At 49.7% G+C, this 21,948-nt stretch overlaps 1 protein-coding gene across 1 annotated transcript; it reads left to right on the top strand.

The window, feature by feature from the left end:
• The first annotated feature begins 1,184 nt into the window (after positions 1 to 1,184).
• TTLL4 (tubulin tyrosine ligase like 4) lies at positions 1,185 to 21,282 on the top strand. Its single transcript, XM_059475739.1, has 18 exons — positions 1,185 to 2,431; positions 3,110 to 3,219; positions 3,647 to 3,710; positions 5,688 to 5,812; positions 6,204 to 6,314; positions 7,240 to 7,316; positions 7,962 to 8,156; positions 8,240 to 8,322; positions 9,484 to 9,612; positions 10,232 to 10,354; positions 12,370 to 12,468; positions 13,029 to 13,163; positions 13,891 to 14,028; positions 15,845 to 15,944; positions 16,483 to 16,693; positions 18,922 to 18,992; positions 19,583 to 19,665; positions 20,467 to 21,282. Exons 1-18 carry the CDS (start codon positions 1,203 to 1,205, stop codon positions 20,606 to 20,608), a joined length of 3,225 nt encoding a protein of 1,074 aa, XP_059331722.1. The 5' UTR covers positions 1,185 to 1,202; the 3' UTR covers positions 20,609 to 21,282.
• The last annotated feature ends 666 nt before the right edge of the window (positions 21,283 to 21,948 follow it).

Below are 21,948 nucleotides of genomic sequence, written 5' to 3'. Positions count from 1 at the left end.
ACCCAGCTCTGTGGTGGTGCGAGCTGTTGTGATGGTGCTACAGAGCAACCTCAGGGTCTCCAAGCTACACTTTAACTGCTGCATCTGAGGCTTGTCTTTCAGGTGAGAAAGGAGTGTGTGTGTGTATGGCAAGAAAAAGAAGAGTGTGATGGCTGATGCCCTGCTTATCCTTCTTTTTATACCTCTGTTTTTTTTTTTCTTTAATATGCAAGTGTGTGAGAGCTGGTGGAAGGTGGAAGAACCAGCCAGCCTGCTTGGAATACAAATTCCTATCGCAGCTGTATCCAGGGTCCCTCCAGGCATGTGTTAAAGCAATAACTGGCTAGTGGTTTGTTTTCTCTTTTCCCTTCTCCTCAGGCAAGAGGATGTTGCAGGTATGGTGCAATAGTTCATTCTAGAAAGATTCAGGGCACCTATATCTGCAGCACTGTGGTCTGCCAGTTTGGTCCTTGCAGGAGACTTTTCTGAAGGACTGCAGTGGGGAGAGATGTATGTGCACAGTATTGCCAGTCTGTGCTGGAAGCAAAGGTGTTGATGTTAGAACAGCCCTGCATTTGGTTCTTGCTGCCTTCTCAGTCCTGAGCTCTATAGGAAGCCTTTAGCCCTCACTAAGCTCTTCTATAAGAGTGAGAAACATGTTCCTTTTAAAAGCAAGGGCTGAGGTTCTCATCTAGTTGTGTAATGTACTGAGCTGAAGTTTTAAGGAGCAGGGAGAAAAAATAAGCAGATGTTTTGGAGTTTGTGGCAGAGTCAGGAGGCTGATGTTGGAGACACAGATCTGTAGGAGTGGGCTCCAGCTGCCATATGGGTCCCAGGCAGGCAGCCTCTTGTTGCAGACAGTGTGACTGCTGGAGCTGCTCCTCCATGGCCCTGGCTGGTCAGTCAGGCACCCTTGTGTGTTTGCAGGGTACAAGCTTTCCTGCAGATGGCTCTCTTTACATTGTTCTTTGCATCCTCTGGTTTCATGTGAGATGCCAGTCATTCTTTGACTTGGTCTCCAGAGACTCTTGGTGAGCTCAGTAAATGGGAGATGTGATTTTCATCCTGCAGGAAAAGCAGCCCACCCTGCTTTCCTCATGTGGCATTAGGCTGGGTGCTGTCCTCTGACAGGACAACAGAGTCTTTCATGCTATCCTTTTGTTTCAGGCCAGCAAAGATGCTGCAGTAGATGACTGACTGTGCCTCAAGTGCTATGGCTCTACATGGCGTCGGCAGGACCAGACCATGCTAGTGGGGGCCCCAAACAGCGGAAGCACATCGGGCTGCAGTCAGGCAGCCTCCCGGCAGAACGACCTCAGCCGTGCTGGCCCTGGCGCCTCGCTCAGCAGCAGGCCAAACCCGTCTGGAATTTAGAGAAGAGATATGCGAGTGCTTTCCAGGATCGCATCCTGCTGCCCTCAGGGATCCCTCTGCAGCAATCCTGCTTCTTGTGCTCACCATCACTATGCCACGCACAGCCCACTGAAGACAGCCTCCAAAGCCCTCGACACACTGGCACTGCCACGGGAAGGGTGATATCTACCACGGGAAGGGTGATGCCTTCCCTGCTGATGGACCCCTGCCTGCTGGCAGAGGAGCACTCTGCAACTGGGGTCAAAGGCTCTCCCCTCAGCTCAGGTCAGCAGGCTGCCAGCTCCTGTAGACCAGTGCTCAATAACAACTCCTTCCTACGGCCAAGCAGTGCTCAAGTGCCTTTTCTGCAGTCACTGAAGATGAAAAAGGTGGAAAACACCCGGAGTTTTCCTGCTACTTCATGGTCCCTCTTTGGGGACAATAGAGACAGCTTTGGTAGCAGCCTGATTAACAGGACAGTGACGAACAGCAACGTTGTGTCAGAGCAAAACAAAATCCCCTCCCATGCCCCTGTGCCAAGCTGTGCGGTCCTCAGGAAGGATCAGTGCTCATTGGAGGATGCTAAGGGGAGACCTCACAGCTCAAAAGAGAAGGAACCAGAGAAGAGCCTCTTGAAGGCTGTGCAGCAGCTACCTAGTCAGGCTGCCACACACAGAGGCTTTGGGTGCCAAGCTGAAAGTTCTGGCCTTATGAGTGTGGGCAGCCTGTCCAACCAGAGCAGCAGATGGAGGCAGCATGCCGGAGTGCAGATCACCCAGAAAGAACCCACTGCTCCCCTGAACTCAGAGCTGGAGAGCCACTGCCTTAACAGTAACTCGAGCCTTAGGGGCACCTGTGACACCATTGCCCGCACTGAGCGGATCAGTGTCCGTCCCCTGGCCTCGTGTGCCAGCGCTCCTGTCTGCAGGACTGGCTGCCATCCTGTGGGTGTGCTCAGCACTCTGTGTGCCGGGGACCACCTGGCAAGAGCAGATCCTCTGCACTTTGCTGCTGTCTCTGAAGTGGCAGCACAGGTGTCCACCATCCAGCTGGAGGAAGAAGAGAAACAGGCCCAGGCTGTGGTCTCAGGAAAGCTCAAGTAAGTAGAGGCAGGAGGAGGAGGGAGGCTGCAGCAGGATGTGCCAGGCTGGCTGTTGTGTCTATGTGTGTTGGGAGAGGATGCACTGTGGGCAGTATGAGGTGACCATAAGGATAACCATGAGCTGTGTCCATGAGCAAAACCCAACTGCAGCATCCTAGTGGGTGGAGCACCTTCCTGCACCCCCAGCTTGACACAGGCACTTGGGATAGCTCCAAGCTGTTCCGTTTTCTCCTTCAACCATAGCATGGAATTACTGTGTGGCATTTCTAGTTTCTTCTACTTGGGGGGCCCTGCCTTCAGTGGAAAGCACTGCACTTATGTTGAATCCAGCCTGCTGTTGAACCAGGCCTTCCTAGTCCGAGACGTGGGTTCATAAAAGAACACAGGGCTAATACAGGATAGAGAAGGTGTGAGGACATGGAGTTCCTGCTCTCCTGGTGGGAGAGGGTGTTCTTTTTCCTCTTTTTTCTAGCTGCTCTGGAACATGTTCATTCTCATCATGGTCTGGGGCCTCTCCATCTTGCTAGCTTGGGATGTGTGCTTGTACATCAGCACTGGAAAGGGCAGTGCCCTCATTTGTCTGCCCACATTATCTCATGCTGCCTCATGGGTTTCTGGGTTTTTGGCTACAGAAAGCATGTGCCATTCCTTTTGATGTGATGTTCTTTGTCCCAGTGCTGCTGCTGAGAAGTCACTGCTGCAGCCAAGCCATCCCCAGGACGAAGCAGAGGAAGAACTTCCTGATGGTCTGGATGAGAACTACAGTCAAGAAGAGTATGAGGACAGTGAGTGCTGGTACCCCAGGGAGGGCTGTGCTCCATGCCTCAATGTGGGGAGTGCAAGAGCTGTCTGGGAGCTGGGAGTCAGCACAGCTGCCCTCCTGTCTTACATTCATGCTGTCGTATCAGGATGTACTGAACCCAAAAGTGATGTAACAGCAAGGAGGAACTGCATGGGCTCCTTCTGGGAGCAAGCTAGGGCTTACCACTGTACTTCTCCAGAACTTACCCATCTCCTTTCTGTGCAGGACTGTCAGCTCTGCTCCCTTCCCTGTTTTTATGACCCCAATTGGTGGGCAAAAGCCAGGATCCAAGGATTAGGGGTAGCTGGAAGGTTCTGTCCCCTGCAGCATTTGTTTCCTCTCTTCCCTCTCTAACTCTGTGTGCATTCACTCCTCATGGAGACAAAACCTGAGTTTGTTTCCTCCTGCAGGTGACTCGGATTCTTCCTCCGATGCTGATGTGTTGTCCAGCTTCTCCACCACTCCTGCATCCAGGTTAGTAGCTGTGAACAGTGCACTGAACTTGGTGTATTTTTCCCAGACTTGTACCAGGACCCGAGGGAATGGCCTGAAGTTGTGTCAGGGGAGACTTAGGTTGGATATTAGAAAAAGGTTCTTCACCCAGAGTGTGGCTGGGCACTGGAACAGGCTCCCTAGGAAGAGGCCACAGCACCAAGCCTGACAGAGTTCAGGAAGTGTTTGGACAATGCTGTTGGGCACAGGGTGTGACTCTTGGGAGTGGTGCTGAGCAGGGCAGGGAGTTGCACTGGATGATCCTTGTGGGTCCCTTCAAAATCAGCATATTCTGTGATTCTGTCATCTTTGCCCTCCATGGGGACAGAGGAGATGGTAGCATGTGGGGTAAAGGAGTGAAGATAGGAACAGATGTCCCAGGCAAAGGAGGTTTCCTTCCTATCCTGCAGACTAGAGCTACCTCTCTTTCTACAAGCACCAGCCTGTGAAGTGCTAAGGGTGCATCCACTGCAGCAAAACAGGGGTCTTAATTTCACTGGCACTGACAGTTGCTGAGTTAGGTTTACTGGATTAAATTGTGCTCTTGCAGTGTCATTGCCCAGCAGATGAAGCAGAGTGGAGGTGTCCTGGGCCAGAGACTGCAAAAACTCCTTGGAGATTCGTGTCTCAGCATAGCATCCTAGAAGCATGTCCTGGAGCTTGGGTTTTTCTTTAACTTTTGGGAGAATCTTTTTCTGGGGAGCACTGGTCAGCCTGTGGTCATCTGAGCCCTGCCTTCATGACTCTTGGTTGACCTTTGTTGGACCTGTTTTTGCCCATCCAGCAGTGGGAGCTAATCTTGCACCAGGGCTGCCTCAGGCTTTGCTGTCTGCCTGACAGCTTGCTGCTTCCAATCATGTCATCACTAATCTGGGAGACAAGCAAGGCTTTCTGTGAGCAAGTGTTGAGCCTTAGGGTGCTGCAGGGCTTTGGGTGTGCACATGTGGTTGTGAAAGTCTTGGAGAGGTGATGTAAACTGGCCCAGCAGCTGTTTCTGGCAGGATGTGTCTGGTTGGCCTCTGGGGCCGATGGGGAGAAGCAGTGCTTGGGCTAAATGCCTCTTGCAGCAAGGAGGGACGGGTGTTCACCACTTCTTTGTGCAGGGTGTGTGCTGGCCTGGCCTTGAAACCTTTGCAGCTGTCTCCTGCCTTCAGTTTGTGTGGGCAGAACCAGTGTGGGCAAAACCAGCTTTGTGCCAGAGAGTGTTAAGCAATATAATCCTTTTCCAATTAATAAACTTTTAATTATTAATTTCAGTACTGAAAAAAAAAACAAACCAAGAACTTTGATAAAACACCTCTTCTTCCCTCAGCCTGGTCTCCAATTCTTTTGTGACAAGCTACACTCAGTCCCTTCAGTGAGGCAAGGGGTGGCCTGAGAGATTGGTGATAGTGTGTTGTAGTTCCTTTTCTTTTGCTGCTCTTTGTTCTTTATTGGATTGTTCTGGTGTGGCTTCTTCCAATGGCTGCAGTGGCATATATTTGAATATACATTCATTGCAAACCCTACTTTTCACTTCATCACAATCTTAATAGAAACATTACAAATTCTATCCCTCCTTCCAGGTATTGGGGCTTGCTGTGGTAAGGTGTACATATAGTGGGTAAAACTCCATCCCTCTTCCCTGCAATACAGCAAAACCATGAGTGTTAAATAGTATGTATTACAATCTCCACCCCTTGTTCCCTTGGACTAGGTTATAGGGTTTGTCATGTAAAAGACTCCACTCCTTGCCCCAGAAACTCAAAAACTCCACAGTGGGTACTTGGCATGTGCATTCATTGCAGACTCATCCCCTCATTGCTGCAGACTGAGTTACTGACCTTGATGCCCACTGCTTGCACCACATTGCAATGATGGTGCAAATTCCTGACACCCAGATTAAGGCTCCTTCTGGCTTCCCTCTTCCTTTGTTACTTTTCACTTTTAGCCAGTTGACTACTGCTTCATCTTTCTTAGGAAACGCATTGACTGCCTGGCCCAGCCTTCTGGGGCTCAAGACAAAGTGCTCAAACCAGCTCTTGTCTGCAGTTTATTCCCTAATGTGCCTCCAACTATCTACTTCAGTACTCGGGATGAGGCAGGTGAGCCAGAGTCTGTTGTTGCACAAGGTGAGAGTGGCCGGCCCATTATTAGGGAGCAGGTGGTGCCAGCACACAGCCTGGAACTGGCAGGCAGTGGCTGCCCTTAACCCTTCCCATGATGACACCCAACACTGCTGTGAGATCCAAATGACTGCAGTAAACTGTTATTTCCAATGTCTGGAGCATGACTCAGGCTGCCACTAAATGTTCCAGTGTCCTGGATCTCCCCCAGCTGGGGAGTCTTCTGCTTCATGACAGTTCTGCAGAGAGGGCTATGCACCCTCATCTACAGGCCTGGTGCCTGTGCAGCAAACCATAAGAATTTTGCAGCTGTAGTAAATCCAAGTATTGTGTTTGTTTTCCTTCAGTCTTTAACTTTTTGCTTTCCTAGTGGAAAAGCTGCCTTGGGAGCAGAGGAAGCTGCTGCGATGGAAACTGTGCAGTGTCACACCTAACATAGTGAAGCAAACCATTGGCAGGTCCCACTTCAGAGTTAGCAAAAGTAAGTTGGGAGGCAGCATTGTGTCCTTCCTTGCCTCCAGCACCTGGACACTAGAAGGCAGAATGCCTGCAAAGAACAGAGCAGAAGCAATACAGGCTTGGCCCTGCAGGATACTGGGTTCATGTTTTTGCCTGTCTGACCTGCAGTATCCAACATCTGTGGGTCCCAGCAGGACCTGATCTGCCTCTTGGCTTGTTCCTGGCATAGTCCACAAGGGCTTACTCCTGGGCTGTCAGGAACTGAGGCAGATGTGAGGCAGGTTTGCTGTGCTTTGCCACTCTGAGTGGGCTGGCCCTCATGTAGTGCCAGGCCCAGCACTGCTGCTCCTTGTCCCCATATACTGAAGAGGAAGACATCTCTGACCATAGCTAGAGTTCTCAGGGTTGGGAATCTTGTCACTTCCCAAGGACAGTGTAGGGAGAAGCATTGAGCATTTGCAGCTATGATCCATACTCTGGAATGTGATCTCCTGGAAGTTTATTGGACTTCTGCATGTATCAGGAGACCTCTGCACAGACTATTTTGAGGCTATAATGAGACATGGATGGCAGAGGAAGTCCTAAGTAGTTATGGCACACCTACCTGTCCCTCAGCAGCACAGCATTCATTAGCCAACTGCTTCATTTGCCAGCTGTAATGCAGAGAAGTCAGGATGCTGGGGAATTAAAGGCATTCCTTTGACCCTGTACCTCTTCACGTTCTTGCATCCAGTCGTATTTGCAAAGATATGACCCACTTGGTTAACTGGATGCCACTCAGCCCTTGCTTTGGCAGCTTTGCAGTAGCAAATGTGAGTGCTTTGTGCTATAGCTGTACAGCATCCCTGGCACACTTCTGCTAGCCTAAGGAGATGGGGTGCTCTGGGTTGAGTAGGAGTTATGGGTGGCAGGGTACTCAGTCACGGACTTTTCTGTTTTTCCTGCAGCAAGCACTGACTGGCTGGGTTGCTGGGGCAACCACATGAAATCCCCTGGTTTCAAAGCCATCAGGGAGCACCAAAAGGTAGGGGCTGTTTTTTGCTGACCTCTTTCATGTGCATGGAGAGTGTGTTGCAAGCAATTTGGGTGCCCCTCTGCCCAGGGCCAAGTGTTTGTTGTGCCAGCTGTCCCTGTAGTGTCCCTTCCAGAACTGGGAGAAGAGTCCAAGAGACAGGCATAGCTGGATGGGCATCTCTGCTGTGAGGGTGGCTCTTGTATGGACTGAGGCTGTAGCCAAATTGTATTTATTTGTGAGCTTCTCTAAATTCAGTCATTGCTGCTTAAAGCAATGCAGTCCTCCTTCTGGCAAAACTGAGGGATAGGGACAATGCCCTCACTGCCAGTGCAGTGAAGGGCATGTACCTTACTCTGATCACAGAACAGTCAGGTGTAGCTCATGGCATGACAGCCTGCAAGGGACCAAAGGTTTGGTATCTGTCACAAGTACATGCCTGTTCTGAAGAGCTGTGATGCTCTAAATGAGGCGGTTTGTCCCTGCAAAGCTTCAGGAACAGGTGGGATCAGTTTGGGTGCAATCTTGGGAGGGGAGCAAGGACTGTTACCCTGCACTGTATTCAGAGGGGATGTATCCTCTGCCAAGGGAGCAGAAGGGGGTGGGCAAGGAGTAGGGGAAGCAGAGAGATCTCATAGCATCTGTGTTCCTTTCCAGCTAAACCACTTCCCCGGTTCATTTCAAATTGGAAGGAAGGACCGTCTGTGGCGCAACCTGTTAAAGATGCAGGCTCGCTGTGGGAAAAAGGAGTTTAATTTCTTCCCTCAATCCTTCATCCTGCCCCAGGACATCAAATCACTCAGGAAAGCATGGGAGGAAGGAGGTAGCCGACAGAAATGGATTGTGAAACCAGTAGGTGTAAAGCAGAACTCAATCCTCTGTCTTTTTGTAGGTGCAGGGAGAAGATCTGATCCTTTCTTGTTTGTGCTTTGCAGCCAGCATCAGCAAGAGGCAATGGTATCCAGGTCATCCACAAATGGAGCCAGCTCCCCAAAAGGAGACCACTGCTAGTACAGAGGTGAGTGAACATAAAACCAAGGTTGACACACAGCCTGGGACCTTTTAATGTCTTGTATCTCTGGCCAATTCTGGGCCCCTACTAGTATGTGGCAAAGCAGAAGTACCTGATTTGCATCTGGGGATTTCTCTGGAGACAGCCTGGTTGTCCTGCTGCTGGAAGTTTGGCTCCATCAGCTGCAACTGGGCTTACTGCAGTGCTGCAGTCTCTGTAGATATTTGAGGTCTCAGACACAACTTGGTTTCATGAGCTTTCTGGAGCTTCTGTCTGGCAGATGGACAGCTTCAGCTCTGCTATGATTCGGCTCTCAGACACAACTTGGTTTCATGAGCTTTCTGGAGCTTCTGTCTGGCAGATGGACAGCTTCAGCTCTGCTATGATTCGGCTCCCACTGCTCTGTACTCTGGGGTTTGGCATGTTTGGAGACAAACAAATCTTATCCAGTTCACGCAAGCACTGTGGGAAGCAAAGTCCCAGGGAAGAGGTGGCAGTTGTCAAAGATTTGTTCTTATCCAAGTTAGAATGGTTCAGTAAGAGCCTCAGTGCATGTAGATGCAAAGGACTTTCTTGAAATAACAGCATATTCAATCTCCTTCCCCTTCTGCAGAAAAGTGGAATAGTACATCTTGATTTGAATCTGGGAAGATTCTTGTGAGAGCAGGAAAACTGCAGTGTTTGGCAGAGAGGGAACTGTTGTGTTTGCTTGTTAGTTCTCCCTGTCCACTTTCTCTGCAGAGAGATAAACTTACCTATGGAAAATCATGAACCTCTGGGATGAATAATCAAATGAGTTGGATTAAAATACCCAACTGTTTCTACCTACTGTACAAAACCATCTGTGGTGTACTGCATCTCTTAAATGTTCCTGAAAATTGTGATCAGCGTTGTGGGTGTGGAAAAGCTACTGTGCCTTAAAACTGAGGAAAATCTCTTCAAAATGGAAGTGAGCAGAAGGAAACAGTTCTTATGTGCTGCAGGAGCTCCTTGTGAATGGGAGAGCTGCTCTTTCTGTCATTTTGTCTGTGATGTGATTAACTTGGAAATACTGTGCAAAAAGGTTTCTGCATTGATCCCTTGTTTTGCCAGGGCTTCTGATTTGGGGGTTAGAGATGTTCCTGCATATGAAAATCCTAACCCTTATGTGCTTCCTTCCTTCTGCAGATACCTGCAAAAGCCCTACCTCATTGGCGGGAAGAAGTTTGACCTGAGGCTCTATGTTTACGTCACTTGCTATGATCCCCTCAGGGTCTACCTGTTCAAGGAGGGATTGGTTCGCTTTGCCAGCTGCAGGTAGGCTGTGCAGGAGAGCAGTGCTGGGGGCTGCCTTGGTCCCCAGGCACCTGTGGCTGTGGTGCCTGCCTTGGCTGGGGCAAGAGGGAGTCAAGCCCTATAATGCTTAAAGCTGTACCTTGCTTGCTTAAGAGGCAGTGTGGAAACACATGAGGTCGCTGCCGGTGACTGTTGAAAGGGAATGTGAGAGGATGCTGCCTACATCCAACCTTTCCAATGAAAGATCAGCTCAGTCTAAAGCAGTTCTTGAAATACATTGTCTGTGCTTCATTCTGCATAAAAGCTGGCACACCAGAAACTGAGACATTTCTTCCAGTTTTCATTGTATTGCCTCAGGCTGTTGCAATTCCATCAGTGCTTCTGCTCACTGATACTCTGGCTCTTATTTCTTGAGGATATGCTGTGAGGGTGGGATTGCATGCCACTGTCCCAAGGCAGCCTGTTCTGTCTCATGTTTTGTTCCATTAGCTCTGGGCCTGTGGGGACAGAGAGCTGCAGGCAGTGGGGCTGGTGGATGGCTGAGAGTGTTCTGAGATGAGAACAAAGTCTGTGCCTGCCTCATGGACTGGGGAGAGCCACTTCAGTCTTGGAGAGCTTGTGTTCCTCTTGCCTTCTCCAGGTACTCCTCCTCAGTGGAGAGCCTCGGCAACAAGTTCATTCACTTGACCAACTACAGCGTGAACAAGAAGAATGCAGCGTACAAACCCAACTCGGATGAGACTGCTTGTCAGGGACACAAATGGTAGGTGCTGCTTTTAGGGTACAAGGCAGCTCTTTCTCTTTCCCATTAAGTCAGGCTTTTTTCAGTATTCTTACCCAAAACTTGAACTTGCTTTCTGTATCATCTGCTCCCACTTGGGAAAGTGGAAGAACAGAGTGATTTTAGCGTGAGTTAGTGTCAATGGAATCTGGATAGTCTCCCTGGCTTGTGACTCATCCTGTCCAGTACTGCTTGAGCTGTAAGTGCTGTTCATCCTGCCTGTGTTTGTGCCATTCCCTGCTTCCAACACTGCACTCATCTCTGCTCATTCATCCCCTTCCCCTATTGTGAGGGTGATGGGATGTGGTTAAAGCAGAATCTGATTGGTTTTTGTTAGATATTGAATGGGTGATGCTTAAATTGGCTTGATGGGAGCTTCTGCCCATCTCATTCTTGACTTTCCTGTGGAGGCAGAGAAGGGGACAGCTCTGGTTCAGAACTGTTAATTTAGTGCTACTCTGGGAATGGGAGCAGTGGTGCTGTTTCTAGGCATTTGGGAGGAGGGCTGCAATTTTGCAGGAGTTCCCATTGCTTGCTGTCCCATGGGTGAATGGATACAAGCCCCAGGAACTTGTCTCTGATTCCATGGTGGTGTTTGAACCTTTTTAAAAATAGTGTGGGATTGAGTTCTCAATTCTCAGCCTGGGCAGGGCTACTGCACTCCAAGGGAGTTGCAGAAGATGTTTGGCTGTGGCCAGATCACTTAGACCTGGACCTGCTTCACGGTGGTCTCTTCCTGCACTGGGACTTTTAGCAGGGTCTGCTGCCCCTCAGCAGTTGCAGTTGTGTGGAGGTGGGATTGTGTGAGTTTCCCATACCTGCATGCAAGTCAATGCTGGCTGCTCCTATGTTAAAGATAAGTGTGGCTATAATCCACTCCATCTTGTATGCAGGAAGCATGACCTTTGGATTCCTGGCCATTAGCCACATGGTCTCACTTGAGAAATATCTCAGCATCCTTGGCTCAGTGTCAGAGTAGCTTGCAGCACTCACTGTGGTATGGGAAACTCCTGTAAAAGCATAGATGCTCCCCCATACCATGTTGTTACCACATTTTTCAGAAATTCTTTTCATCCCTGAAGCCTCAGTGAAGTGGCTTTAGCTAAAACAGTTTTGGGGTCTTGTTGGATTCCTGCTGAGCTGCTTTGCAGTGCTGCGGGGGAAGGCCTGCAGGAAGGGGAGGTTTGCTGAGGACATGGAGGGGGAGGGAAGAGAAGATCTGGGCCTGACTTACCTTGCTCATGTGCTAATTTGGGACTGTGCTGAGAGAAGTCTATGACAGATTCATGTTCCTAGTAGCTTGGGCCTTCAAAACCAGGGGCCAGGCTGGGGAGAGCAGTAACTAGGAACTGAGAGGTTTGAGGATGTCAGGAGCATTGCCATGCCAGGGAAGAGCACTGTCAGGGTTCCCCTCTGTTGCTTTCACAACCAGCAGCAAGGGGCTACATGTTGGAATCCAAAATGCAAGGAATTCTGAGAACTTTGGGCCTGTAAGCCAAAGCTTAAAATTAAACACAGGATTTGATCTAAGACCTTGGGAAAAGCTTCCAAACTTAGGTGCTAGAAGCGAGAATATAGATTTATAATTTGAAACAGAGACATGTTAAACTAAGTGGAAGAAAATTTAGAGTTTTAGAGTTTTGTGTAAGTTTGTGTGTCATAGCATTATTGGCTCAGAAAGCTTACAGTGTAGCATGAGTCCATAAGATGAAATATTTAAAAATCAGGTCAAAAACATAAATGTCCTTGTTAGCAGTGTTTTATTAGTCAATAAATCCTTTAAAGGTCTTGTAACTAGCCATCTTGTGACCTTCTGAACCATGCTGTAAAGATGTGAACCATGCTGTAAAGATGTGAACCAAACTCACCTTTCCTACCTATGTAGAAGATAAAAAAAATAAACCACATCATCTAAAACAACTGGAAAACCCCATCTGTAACTCATTCAAAATTCCTTCAAAAATCCCCATAGCTCCTTTGCTTTCTCTCTCTCACAGGGCACTCAAAGCTCTCTGGGGTTACCTGACCCAGAAAGGAGTTAATTGTGAGGCCATCTGGGAGAAGATTAAGGACATCGTTATCAAAACCATCATTGCGTGAGTCTTGGCACCCCTTGCTCTGTGTGTCTGTGAGGTGCACCTTGGCCCTTTCGACTGTACAGTCCCTTCTCAGCCTGGTCCTTTTGTTCTTAACTGAAATAGTATCACTGCTGTTGGCTTCAGTATTTCTCTGCACATCCCTCCTTTCACCTTGTTACTTATGCTCCTGCTACAATAGCTGCAGTGGGTAGATAGATCTTACATTTCCCTGACCTGCCTGAAGGCCAGGAAGGTGCAGTGTACCCAAAATTGCCCAGCTTGCCACCTGGTCCTCTGCTTTGCCTGGGAGCCTGAGAGAATGGTCCCTGGTGCAGGATAAATCTTGTATTCAGAGGTGGATGCTACCTGACACAGCAGGGATGCTCAAGATGCAGTGCTGGATCCATATGTGGTGAGGCAGCAGCAACACACAGGCCTGTGTTGGTCCCTCAGCCCACCTGCTCCCGCAGCACGTGGCTGCATTTACACTTCCAGAACTGTCAACATGTGCTGTGAACAGCCAGAGCTCTGCTGTCTGACTGTTGGAAACAAGGTTTGTTTTTTTTCTTGGCTTGCAGTTCTGAGCCCTATGTGAACAGCCTGGTGAAGATGTATGTGCGCCGGCCGTATTGTTGCCATGAGCTGTTTGGGTTTGATATCATGCTGGATGAAAACCTCAAGCCCTGGATCTTAGAAGTCAACATTTCCCCAAGGTAAAGCATATTCTGAGCCACAGCAGAGTGGATAATGGCCTTTCTTTTACTACAAAGTGAGTTTGGCTTGCAATGTCCCCTGTAGCCTGTGCTGAAAGATGATGGGCTTTGAAGCTTCCCTCTCCAGATTGCAGGAATCAAAGCCCTCCCTGTCTGTGAAAGCAACATTCCTCTGCAGTTCAGAAAGCTTTTCTGGGCATGCTCCAGCTAGAGCCAGGGAAGAGCATGTTAAAAAAGGAAGGCAAGGAGGGATGTGTCTTGTACAGAACGGGTGATGGCAGAGATTTCTCTGCGTGGGCAGAAGCAGTCAGCAGTTCCACTGCCTCGCGCACTGTTCTTTACTTCCTGACCGCATCCGGCCTTGTGGTGTCGGCTGTGCAGGCAGGGCTGGGAGCTGCAGTGTAACCAGCATGGCCCCTCCTGTCTGTGAGAGTGGGTGGGCATGAGCTGTACACAGAGCCATGCATACAGCTCTGGGGATGGATTTGCCTATTTCTAGCAAAATTGGGAAGAGATGGAAAAATTAACTATTTCTGATAAGAAGCCACCCCTTCAAAGCTCTAATGTCAGGATTTTTCTCTCAGTGTCTTGTGGCTGGTTTCACAAGGCAAGGGACAGACTGGTGTTTGTGTCTCAGTCAGTGATAACACAGGGATTGATCTTGGTGCCATGGGGCTCAACCCCTCCATTCTAGCACTCAGGCTGCTGTGATGCTTCCTCTCTGCAGCCTCCACTCCAACTCCCCACTGGATGTGACCATCAAGGGCCAGATGATTCGGGACCTCCTCAACCTCGCTGGTTTTGTTCTGCCCAGTGTGGACAGTGTGGCTTCAGAGACACAGACAAGAAGTTGCTCTACCTACAGGTTATCCTCCTTCTCTGTTAGAGAAGCAGGCTTTTTTCTTGAGGGATTTCATCGGGGGGCTGCTTGGAGCCCAGCAAATACTGGCTTCTAGCTGTTGAGAGCCTGTGCTTGCTGGTGTTTAAGCTATGGGTCCAAAGAACTTGTCTCCTTGCCTGAGTGTCTGGTTCCTGTGGTCTCTTCAATGCAGAAGGATTTATGTCCTCTCTGCAGGTCCATAGTTGGAAGTGAGGCCAATGTAATTTGTGCTTGCTCTGCAGTTTGTCAAGTCGTGCTCTCTTGTCCTTCCCCCTGCCAGAACTAATATGATGCTAAGTTTTACTGCCTCTCTGTTTGCTTGGAGGACTGGCTGGCTCTGTTGGGGCTGGATCCACTTACCCTCTGACTTACCAGAACTGACATGCTGCAGCCTGGAGCAAGAGGAGCACCTGTTATTTTGCAAATGCTGGAGTGATCAGTTCTTTAGGCAGGACTGCAGGTGTCACATGCTGTCAATTTATGGGTGGAGGTGTGCAAAGTCTTACTTCACAGCCAACATGGCTGTTTTTTACAGAATGCTAGTTCCTGGGTGTGTGTCCAGCCGGACCCCTAATACTTCTGTGTTTCACCACAGCTAGGGCTTATCCTGGTTTCAAACCTGATGGCTGGAAGGAAACCAGTCTGCAGCAGAATGGCTGCTGGCCATTTGTCACTGAAGGATCAGCTTGCTTGGTTAAGCACCAGCATGCAGTGATGTGTGGGCATGCCAAAAGATGGGACTCTTGCCCTGAGTGCCCTGTGCCTTCAGTGGAGAAGCTGGGAACATGGGTCTGTTCCAGATGGGGAGCTCTCACCAGCTCGTCTGCGGTGCTTTGATCACATGCTGGTTTGCCACTTCCAGTGGAAGTGCTGAAGGGCAGGTGTCCTCAGAAAGACCTGCAGGGGATTAAGTGGATCCTTAACATGGTTCAGATGATGCATTACCAGATTTCTTGCATCCAGAGGCAGGCTTGTTTAACTGTATTTCCTGCCCTGGAAAGCATATGAAGGGATTTTTTAGCATACGGGCAGAATTCCAGTAGATATGCATGTTCCCCAAGCACCATGTGGCACAGACTCAAGTTTCTACTCTCTCTGTTTGGAGAGAGACTAAAGTTTTGCAGCAGCAGAAAAAAAAACAAAAAAACAAAACTATGTTGATAGATGGGTTAAAAGGTTTTCAAGAAGTATCTCCCAGATTCTGGCATCCCCAAAGGTTAAGTTGGTGTTTAGAATAGATGGTTGCTGGTCAGATAATACAAAAGGCCAGGACTTCCCATGGCACGTGGCTGAATTTGAGTCCTGAGAGTACTTCAATATTGCCAGAGGAAGTTTTTGATCTAAGAATTCTCTTCTTCCTTGTATGGTACCAGTATTGGGTACTTGCACCCCCATCCCTGTGCTTGCAGTTAGGAAGCTGGGATGGAAACATGAGATCCCACCAGGCTTCATGTCCTGTGAATCACATCATGGTGTGTCTTTGACCCTTGTGCATCCTATGTGAGTGTGAGGTGATGGCTCACCTTTTGGGTGAAGGATCACTGAAATGCCTTAGTGAGGGTCTGGCAGAGTCCTCCCAGTTTCCCTGCCCACATCATTCCCACGTTCTGTGCTGGTGCACAAGGCTGTGGATCCATCACTCATCTCATAACTAGTGAAATCCTTGGAGAAAGTGTTCTCTCCTCCATGTCATTTTCATGAGGGTGTCATTACTCTCTCAGAAGTTGCTGGGAGCAGCTCTGCCATGACAAGACTTTGTCTTCTCTACTTAAATGCTCTATTGTCTCTCTTGTGTCCTCAGTATGGGCAGTGCTTCGAAGAAGTCCAAGCCAATATCTGAGCATTTGAGAGCAGAGAAGATGAAGAAGGTCTATTACTTGATGCAGAAGATACCTGACCAGGTACAAAACAACCTCCTCTGTTACTTGCATCATCATGCCAAGCCCATGTCCCAGCCAGTCCCACATGTCTGTCCCTCTTCAGATTGTGCTCTTCTCTGGAGTCAGCCAGATGATGGGGTGCACTTGGGCTTCAGTGGGTTACAAGACAGCTGGTCAGAAACAAACTGGGTTTGCTTAAGACACAGTCTCACTGACTTACCTGTACATTAAAATAGATGTGTGCTGAGGGGCGCATTACCCACCAGTCCCCAAACAGAGTCTGAGCACTGCCTGCTTCTCCTTATATGTCTGTGCAGCTCTTACAGCCTTTGCCAGCTGACCCCTGTGCTGGGTTAGTAGGGTCACTGGCCTTGTGTGCCTCCTGCCAGTGTTTTTAAGAGAGGCTGGGCTGCAGAATTGGTGTTCTCTTAAGTTCTGTGCAGCGTTGGTGTCACCATTGAGCCTAGATTCCTTCCACAGTTTCCCAGAGATCTCAAACACATGGGCACCTCTGCTTGAGGGATGTTTCTCCCTGACCTTGGGTTGCTTTTGTCTGCAGGATTTTTATTCTTCTGTCTTGGACATCCTGACTCCAGATGACGTTCGTGTCCTGGTGGAGACAGAGGATGAGTACTCGCGGCGCGGGCAGTTCGAGCGGGTGTTCCCCAGCCACATCTCCATGCGCTACCTGCGCTTCTTCGAGCAGCCCCGTTACTTTAACATCCTGGTCACCCAGTGGGAGCTCAAGTACTACTCGAATAGACACAAAGGTAATTGCCCTCCAAAGCATGGCACAGCCACCTGACTCAGGCAGGCTGTCTGCCAGCAGTCGTGGGAGATTTCTGAGCTATGCATGTTGAGGGGGAGCTGCCTGCCTGCATACTAACCCCCAGGAAATGTGTTACCTTCCCAGACTGCTTCAAATGTCACAAAAAGCTTATTCTGACTCGATGAGAGGTGATTACTGTTCTGGTACACACAGCACCAGCACTTCTAGGTGCCCTGGGCATGAAGCAGACTGGGATTTTGCCTTCAACCTGTAGCTTTGGCCTCTTACTGTGTTTCTCTGCTCTCTTTTTATGGAGAAACAGCTGGATTTGCTGGGCTTTGCTGCTGACAAGTGATCTGTGAAGGAAAAATTTGGCCTATTCCCTGGTCTCCTGCAGCTTTCTAATTGATGAAAAACAGTCAGCATACAAATGGAATTTTTTTCTAAACACTAGAAATCTAGCTAACATTTCCATCCTTTCAGGACACAATTCTGTATTTTAATAAAAACATTATCCTTTAATGAGGCATAGCTGGGCTGGACCAATTCCTTCTCACTCAGGGTTGCCTCTATCAGGGCAGCAGTACAAACTGTTTCCTGGGGAGAGTCAGTGAGGTCTAGCATGAAGGGTTAGAGAAAATAAAAAGAGGCTGTGGCTGAGGATTTTCCATCCAATAGCTGATATAGATGGAGAGCTTCTGGAGGAGCTGGCCCTCCACTGCAGTGACTGTGTGCTCCTCACCTGGCTATCAAGGAGAGAAAGAAGAAAAATGCTTTTGTCACTTTTCACTGGTGTTAAAGCAAGTATCAAAGGGGTCAGTAACAGTCTTTCACAGAGAGACGGTAACATCATAGCCTTCTCTGGCTATGTCAGAGTTGTCAGCACGTGTCATCCTTTGCCTTGCTAATATCTTTGCTGGATGATCTTCCATCAACTGGAAGAAAGATTCTGTCATCGTCCTCACTGAAGTGCTGCCCTGAACTTTGCTGCTCAGGCAAGGGTCCTGCTTCAGTGCTCCAGCTTCCCCAAAGAAAGCAGGCGAGCAGATTTCCTCTATCCCATCACTGCTCTGTACTTCTGAGCAGAGCTCACCCTCCCCCATCCCCTTCCTGTTCCCCTGTGTTCCATGCAGCACCCCTCTTTCTCTAGCCAGCAAGATGCAAAGCCCAGGCTGGTGCACAGAGCCAGCACAAGGCATCTGAGCTGCCCTGCTCCCCTTAGCCCCCAACAAGTGGGGTTTTTTTACAAGGTTCTGGGGCTTGCTGAAAGGTCACCAAGAAACAGGCTTTGGACAGCAAGGATTTCCCCTGGTATCTTATAGAAAACCACAGTAATGCCAGCTGGACAGCATCAATGGAGTAGCCATTGCTCTGCTGGTTCTTAATTCTCAAGTCACCCTAGCCTTCTGCTATGACCCTAAGGCTCTTAAATAAGAAAACAGGATGGGATTTCTCAATATTTTTGGGTTAGCCAAAGAGCAGGGTGCTTGGCTGTAGCGGGGGGACAGCTTGCAGAAAGCCCTAGAGGAAGTGGAGCCTGTTCTGTGCAGTTGAACACATGGCTCTGCTTCAAAATGACCTTGCTGTGCTCTGGAGCACCATGTCTTGTGTGTGGTGAGAGGATTGGTCCCTTCCAGTCATACCAGCGATGATCTCGGCTTGTGCCAGTCTTTACCCTGTCAGGGATGAAGTCTCAGCCCATCTTGAGCTCTGGATGGATCCCTGTAGGGTGGAGGTGATGCACTGGGATGCTGCAACTGATCTGTGCTGTGCAAGGAGGAGGTTGCCTGAGCTGCCCTCCTCTGGGAAAGGGGTCAATGACAGCAAAGCTGCTCTACATTTGCACAGTGGGAACTTTCACCGGTGCAGCCTGAATCAGGTACTGCTGTTGGCAGGCACTGGGCTCAGGGGGACAGCCAATCTGGTCTAATTCGGCAAATCCTGTGTTGCCCCAGTTTTCCTGTTTCGCTGAGCCTGCTGCAAGGAATGTCTTGGCTCCCTGTGAGGAAGGCAAGCACTGCAGCAGCCCACGCACTGATGTTTGCTCGTACAAAGGGTGAACGCCCTGGGTTTACCCCGTGTTTACTGGCACTCAGGCACGTGTTCAAGTAGTTATTGCATAGCATGTTCTGTGTGGTCAGTGCAGCATATTTGCATGCCCTGAGCTGGGAAGGCTTAACTCTTTGTAAACCTGGCTGTTCTCACTTACTGTCTTCTGTCACTTCCCAGGTCTGGAGCTACTGAAGAACTGGTGTGTCAAAGGGTACCACACTGGGGCAAGGACGGATTTGGCCCAAATGGTATGTATAAGTGGGGGTAAAGTAGGCACAGAATGGTTGTTTACCTGCACAGAGCTGGGTAAAGATCCTGCTTGCTCTGCTTCCTCTGGCTCCTGTCTTACCTGTTTGCCTTCTTCCCTCTTTGCCAAGGCCTCCAGGAGTCTGGAAAAACCCATGCTGCCCTATTTCCCACAAACATGAAGTCATGAACAGTATATTAGATCTGCAAGTATTTTGCATCTGAATATCCTTGGGTGCACTGGCCACAGCCCTACATATTTGGCACCTGTTCTGACCACTGTTGTTCTCTTGTGAGGGAGTCATCTCTGTCTGTCACTCCTGTGCCTTACAGCAGAATGCTGCTCTGAAAGAAACCCACTCTTGACCTCGAGATGTTCTACTCCCACTTTGAGCAGAGGGATTCATTAGGCAGAGAGCAAAGATTGCTCTGTTTGCTATTCTGGGAACAGTCTGGTGGCAGTGACAATGCGCAGCAGTGAGGCAGCTCTAGCTCAAGCTCTCTAGGGCAGCCTATGGCAAAGCACAGCAGGCTTGAGGGATTTTTGCCATGACTTAAATAGCCATTCTGTTGTCTTCCTCTCCTTCCACAGTGGTCATTGCCAAAGTCGTTGTTCCTCCAGAAGAGTGGCATTCCATCAAATGGCTTCAGCAAACTGGAACTGGGCAAACTGGGGTGAGTTTGCACTGGCCATGATGTTCATGGTGTTCATAGTGTGGCTTTCGGACTGGTGTCCTGGTAGAAAACTGGCTGCCCAAAAAGCAGCTTTATTAAAGGGAGAGAAGCAGATTGGTTTGCAGGCTCTGAAGCCTCTGCTCTCTGAGGAGCCAACAGATGGAGCTGGCATGATATCTGTGCAACTGGGCATCTTGGCACTGTACACCCAGCTTAGATGGGAGCTCTGAAGCTCAGAACAGCCAGATTAGGTGATGCTTGGAGCTGTCATGGTCAGAACATGCTGACAAGATATTCCCTGTACTGGAACTTGTATCACTTCTGTGGACACTGATGTGGTTAACAGTGAGCAGAGGCTCTCAGCTGCAGCACTGGCTGGGGGAACAGTGAGGTCTCCAGGTCTGTTGCACTCTCCCAGCTTCCCCAAGCAAAGCTGGACTGCTGACAGCTTCCTGCAGAGGTGGAGGACTGGAGTTTGTCTGGATGAGACAAAGTGAAGGGGAGGCACACCCCTGGTCTCTGGTTCTAAGAGAAAGGTCATCACTGTTCCTGTGCTGAGGCCAGGGTGGAGTTGGGTTTACACACAGACAGGAGGACTTAGCTGTGACCCTGCAGTCCCACTGATATTGGGATACTTGTTGGGGTCAGTGGCACTGCCTGGAATGGGAGATGGAGTAGATAAGCCTGGCAGCCCTATCTCTGAGTCCCTGTGTCGTGATACAGCAGATGATTATTGCACCATGGTCCTTTTGGTTCTTTCTCACTGTCCTTAAGAAGCTCAGGGTCTCCTTTTCGTTGCAGCTCATGCCTCCCTTCAGCTGGTGAGGATCTCACAAGATGCCTGGAGCCCAGCCCTGCTCAGAGCTTACCTCTCAACAAGTGCACTGATGGAGCCAACCAGAGACCTGCTGGCTGCCTCAAGGACACTGCCCTGGTGATGTGACCAAGCAGCCACCATCCCTCCCAGGGGACACATCAATCTACCTCAAAGGAAGACATAGGAGCTGGCTCTGTAGAGCAAGGACTGTGAGAGCCCTTTGCACTGCACACTTGTTTTGGGGCTGGTTGTAGAGAGAGATGTTTTCCTAGGCAAAGAGGAGGCCTGTGTGACTTCATTTTCTAAAGCAAGTGGCAAAGCTGGAGGAAGTGGGGGTTATCTGGCCTTTGTCCTAGACTGAGAAAGCCTGACATTGTGGTTTCTTTGCTGTGTGAGAGCTGGTTGAGCCTGCCCTTCTATCCCCAGTCAGCACAGGCTGAGCCCTTGCTCGCCTGTGTCTGTGTCCTGAGTTGCTGGCAGCTGAGCCTGCTCTTGCCCTGCTGCAGCCTGGCCCCTGGAGATAAGTCCCGAGTCCTCATGCCTGGGAGAGAGTAAAACTGCCCAGTTTTATCCTTTCTGAATGTCTGTGCCAACATCCTGCCCTCCCCCAGCAACAGGCCCCATGGGAGACCTCAGGCTTGCACATTGCAGCTCCAGAGAGACCATGGGTACCCGTGTGGCTCCAGTTGGTTGTGGGGGCAGTGGGGCTGCTGGGGAGGGAGCAGCCTTCTCAGGGCCATTGGCTCTCTGGTGTGCCCTGCAGCATGTGTGCATGGACTGCAGGCTAGTGCTCTTCTCTTGGGTCTGCTCTCTATTTTCCCCTTGTTTCTCAAGGATTTCTATTAAATTTTAACACTCAACTACTTTTCTGGTTCTCATCTGCCTTCCTTTCCCTGACCTCTTTGGGTCTGGTGGGAAGCTCACCCCTTCCCATGCTTCACTAGGCTCTGATACAGGGAGGGTTTGTGCTACCACCCACTTCCCTGTCCTCCCTAGGCCTTGGGGTAATTCTTGCTGCCCTGTGGCAGGTGAACATACCCTCCTGCATGGAAAAGCAGCTCCCAGCATAACTGCTTTGGTCTGGAGTCTTTCTTATGTCTTAGCAACTATCCCATGCATCGTTAATCAAGGGGAACAGTTCAGTCCAACCTTACAAGGGGGGTAGGAAGGGTTGGGTGCTGAGCTGCTTCAGGGTTCTGTCCCCCCAGTATGGTAGGTGAATGCTGGGTGCATGGGCAGGTTCTTGGGGCCCAGAGGAGGTGCTGATGTGTGGGCCCTGGGTCTGTTAGAGAGCCTTTCCCTCCCCTCTCCTCACAGCCCACCATTTCCCAGTACTGGGCCCTGTTTCTCTGGTCTCCTTGGCGACAATCTCATCTCTCCTCGGCTTCTCTCCAGCACCTGAAAATAGCCTCCGAAAGTGGAGATGCCTGTTCCTTTCCCTGCTGCCAGCACCCACGATGGCCAGG

The sequence above is a fragment of the Ammospiza nelsoni genome, chromosome 7, assembly GCF_027579445.1.
Source record: "Ammospiza nelsoni isolate bAmmNel1 chromosome 7, bAmmNel1.pri, whole genome shotgun sequence".
Lineage (NCBI taxonomy): Eukaryota > Metazoa > Chordata > Aves > Passeriformes > Passerellidae > Ammospiza > Ammospiza nelsoni.
The sequence above is the reverse complement of the archived record's forward strand: the minus strand, read 5'-3'. Positions and strand labels throughout refer to the sequence as shown.

Excerpts from the sequence above, each read along its gene's own strand:
- TTLL4 (XM_059475739.1), top strand. The coding sequence starts at position 1,203 with ATGGCGTCGGCAGGACCAGACCATGCTAGTGGGGGCCCCAAACAGCGG. Across the intron at positions 5,813-6,203 it reads CAGTACTCGGGATGAGGCAG|TGGAAAAGCTGCCTTGGGAG; the intron begins GTGAGCCAGAGT and ends TTGCTTTCCTAG. Across the intron at positions 13,164-13,890 it reads GAAGTCAACATTTCCCCAAG|CCTCCACTCCAACTCCCCAC; the intron begins GTAAAGCATATT and ends TCCTCTCTGCAG.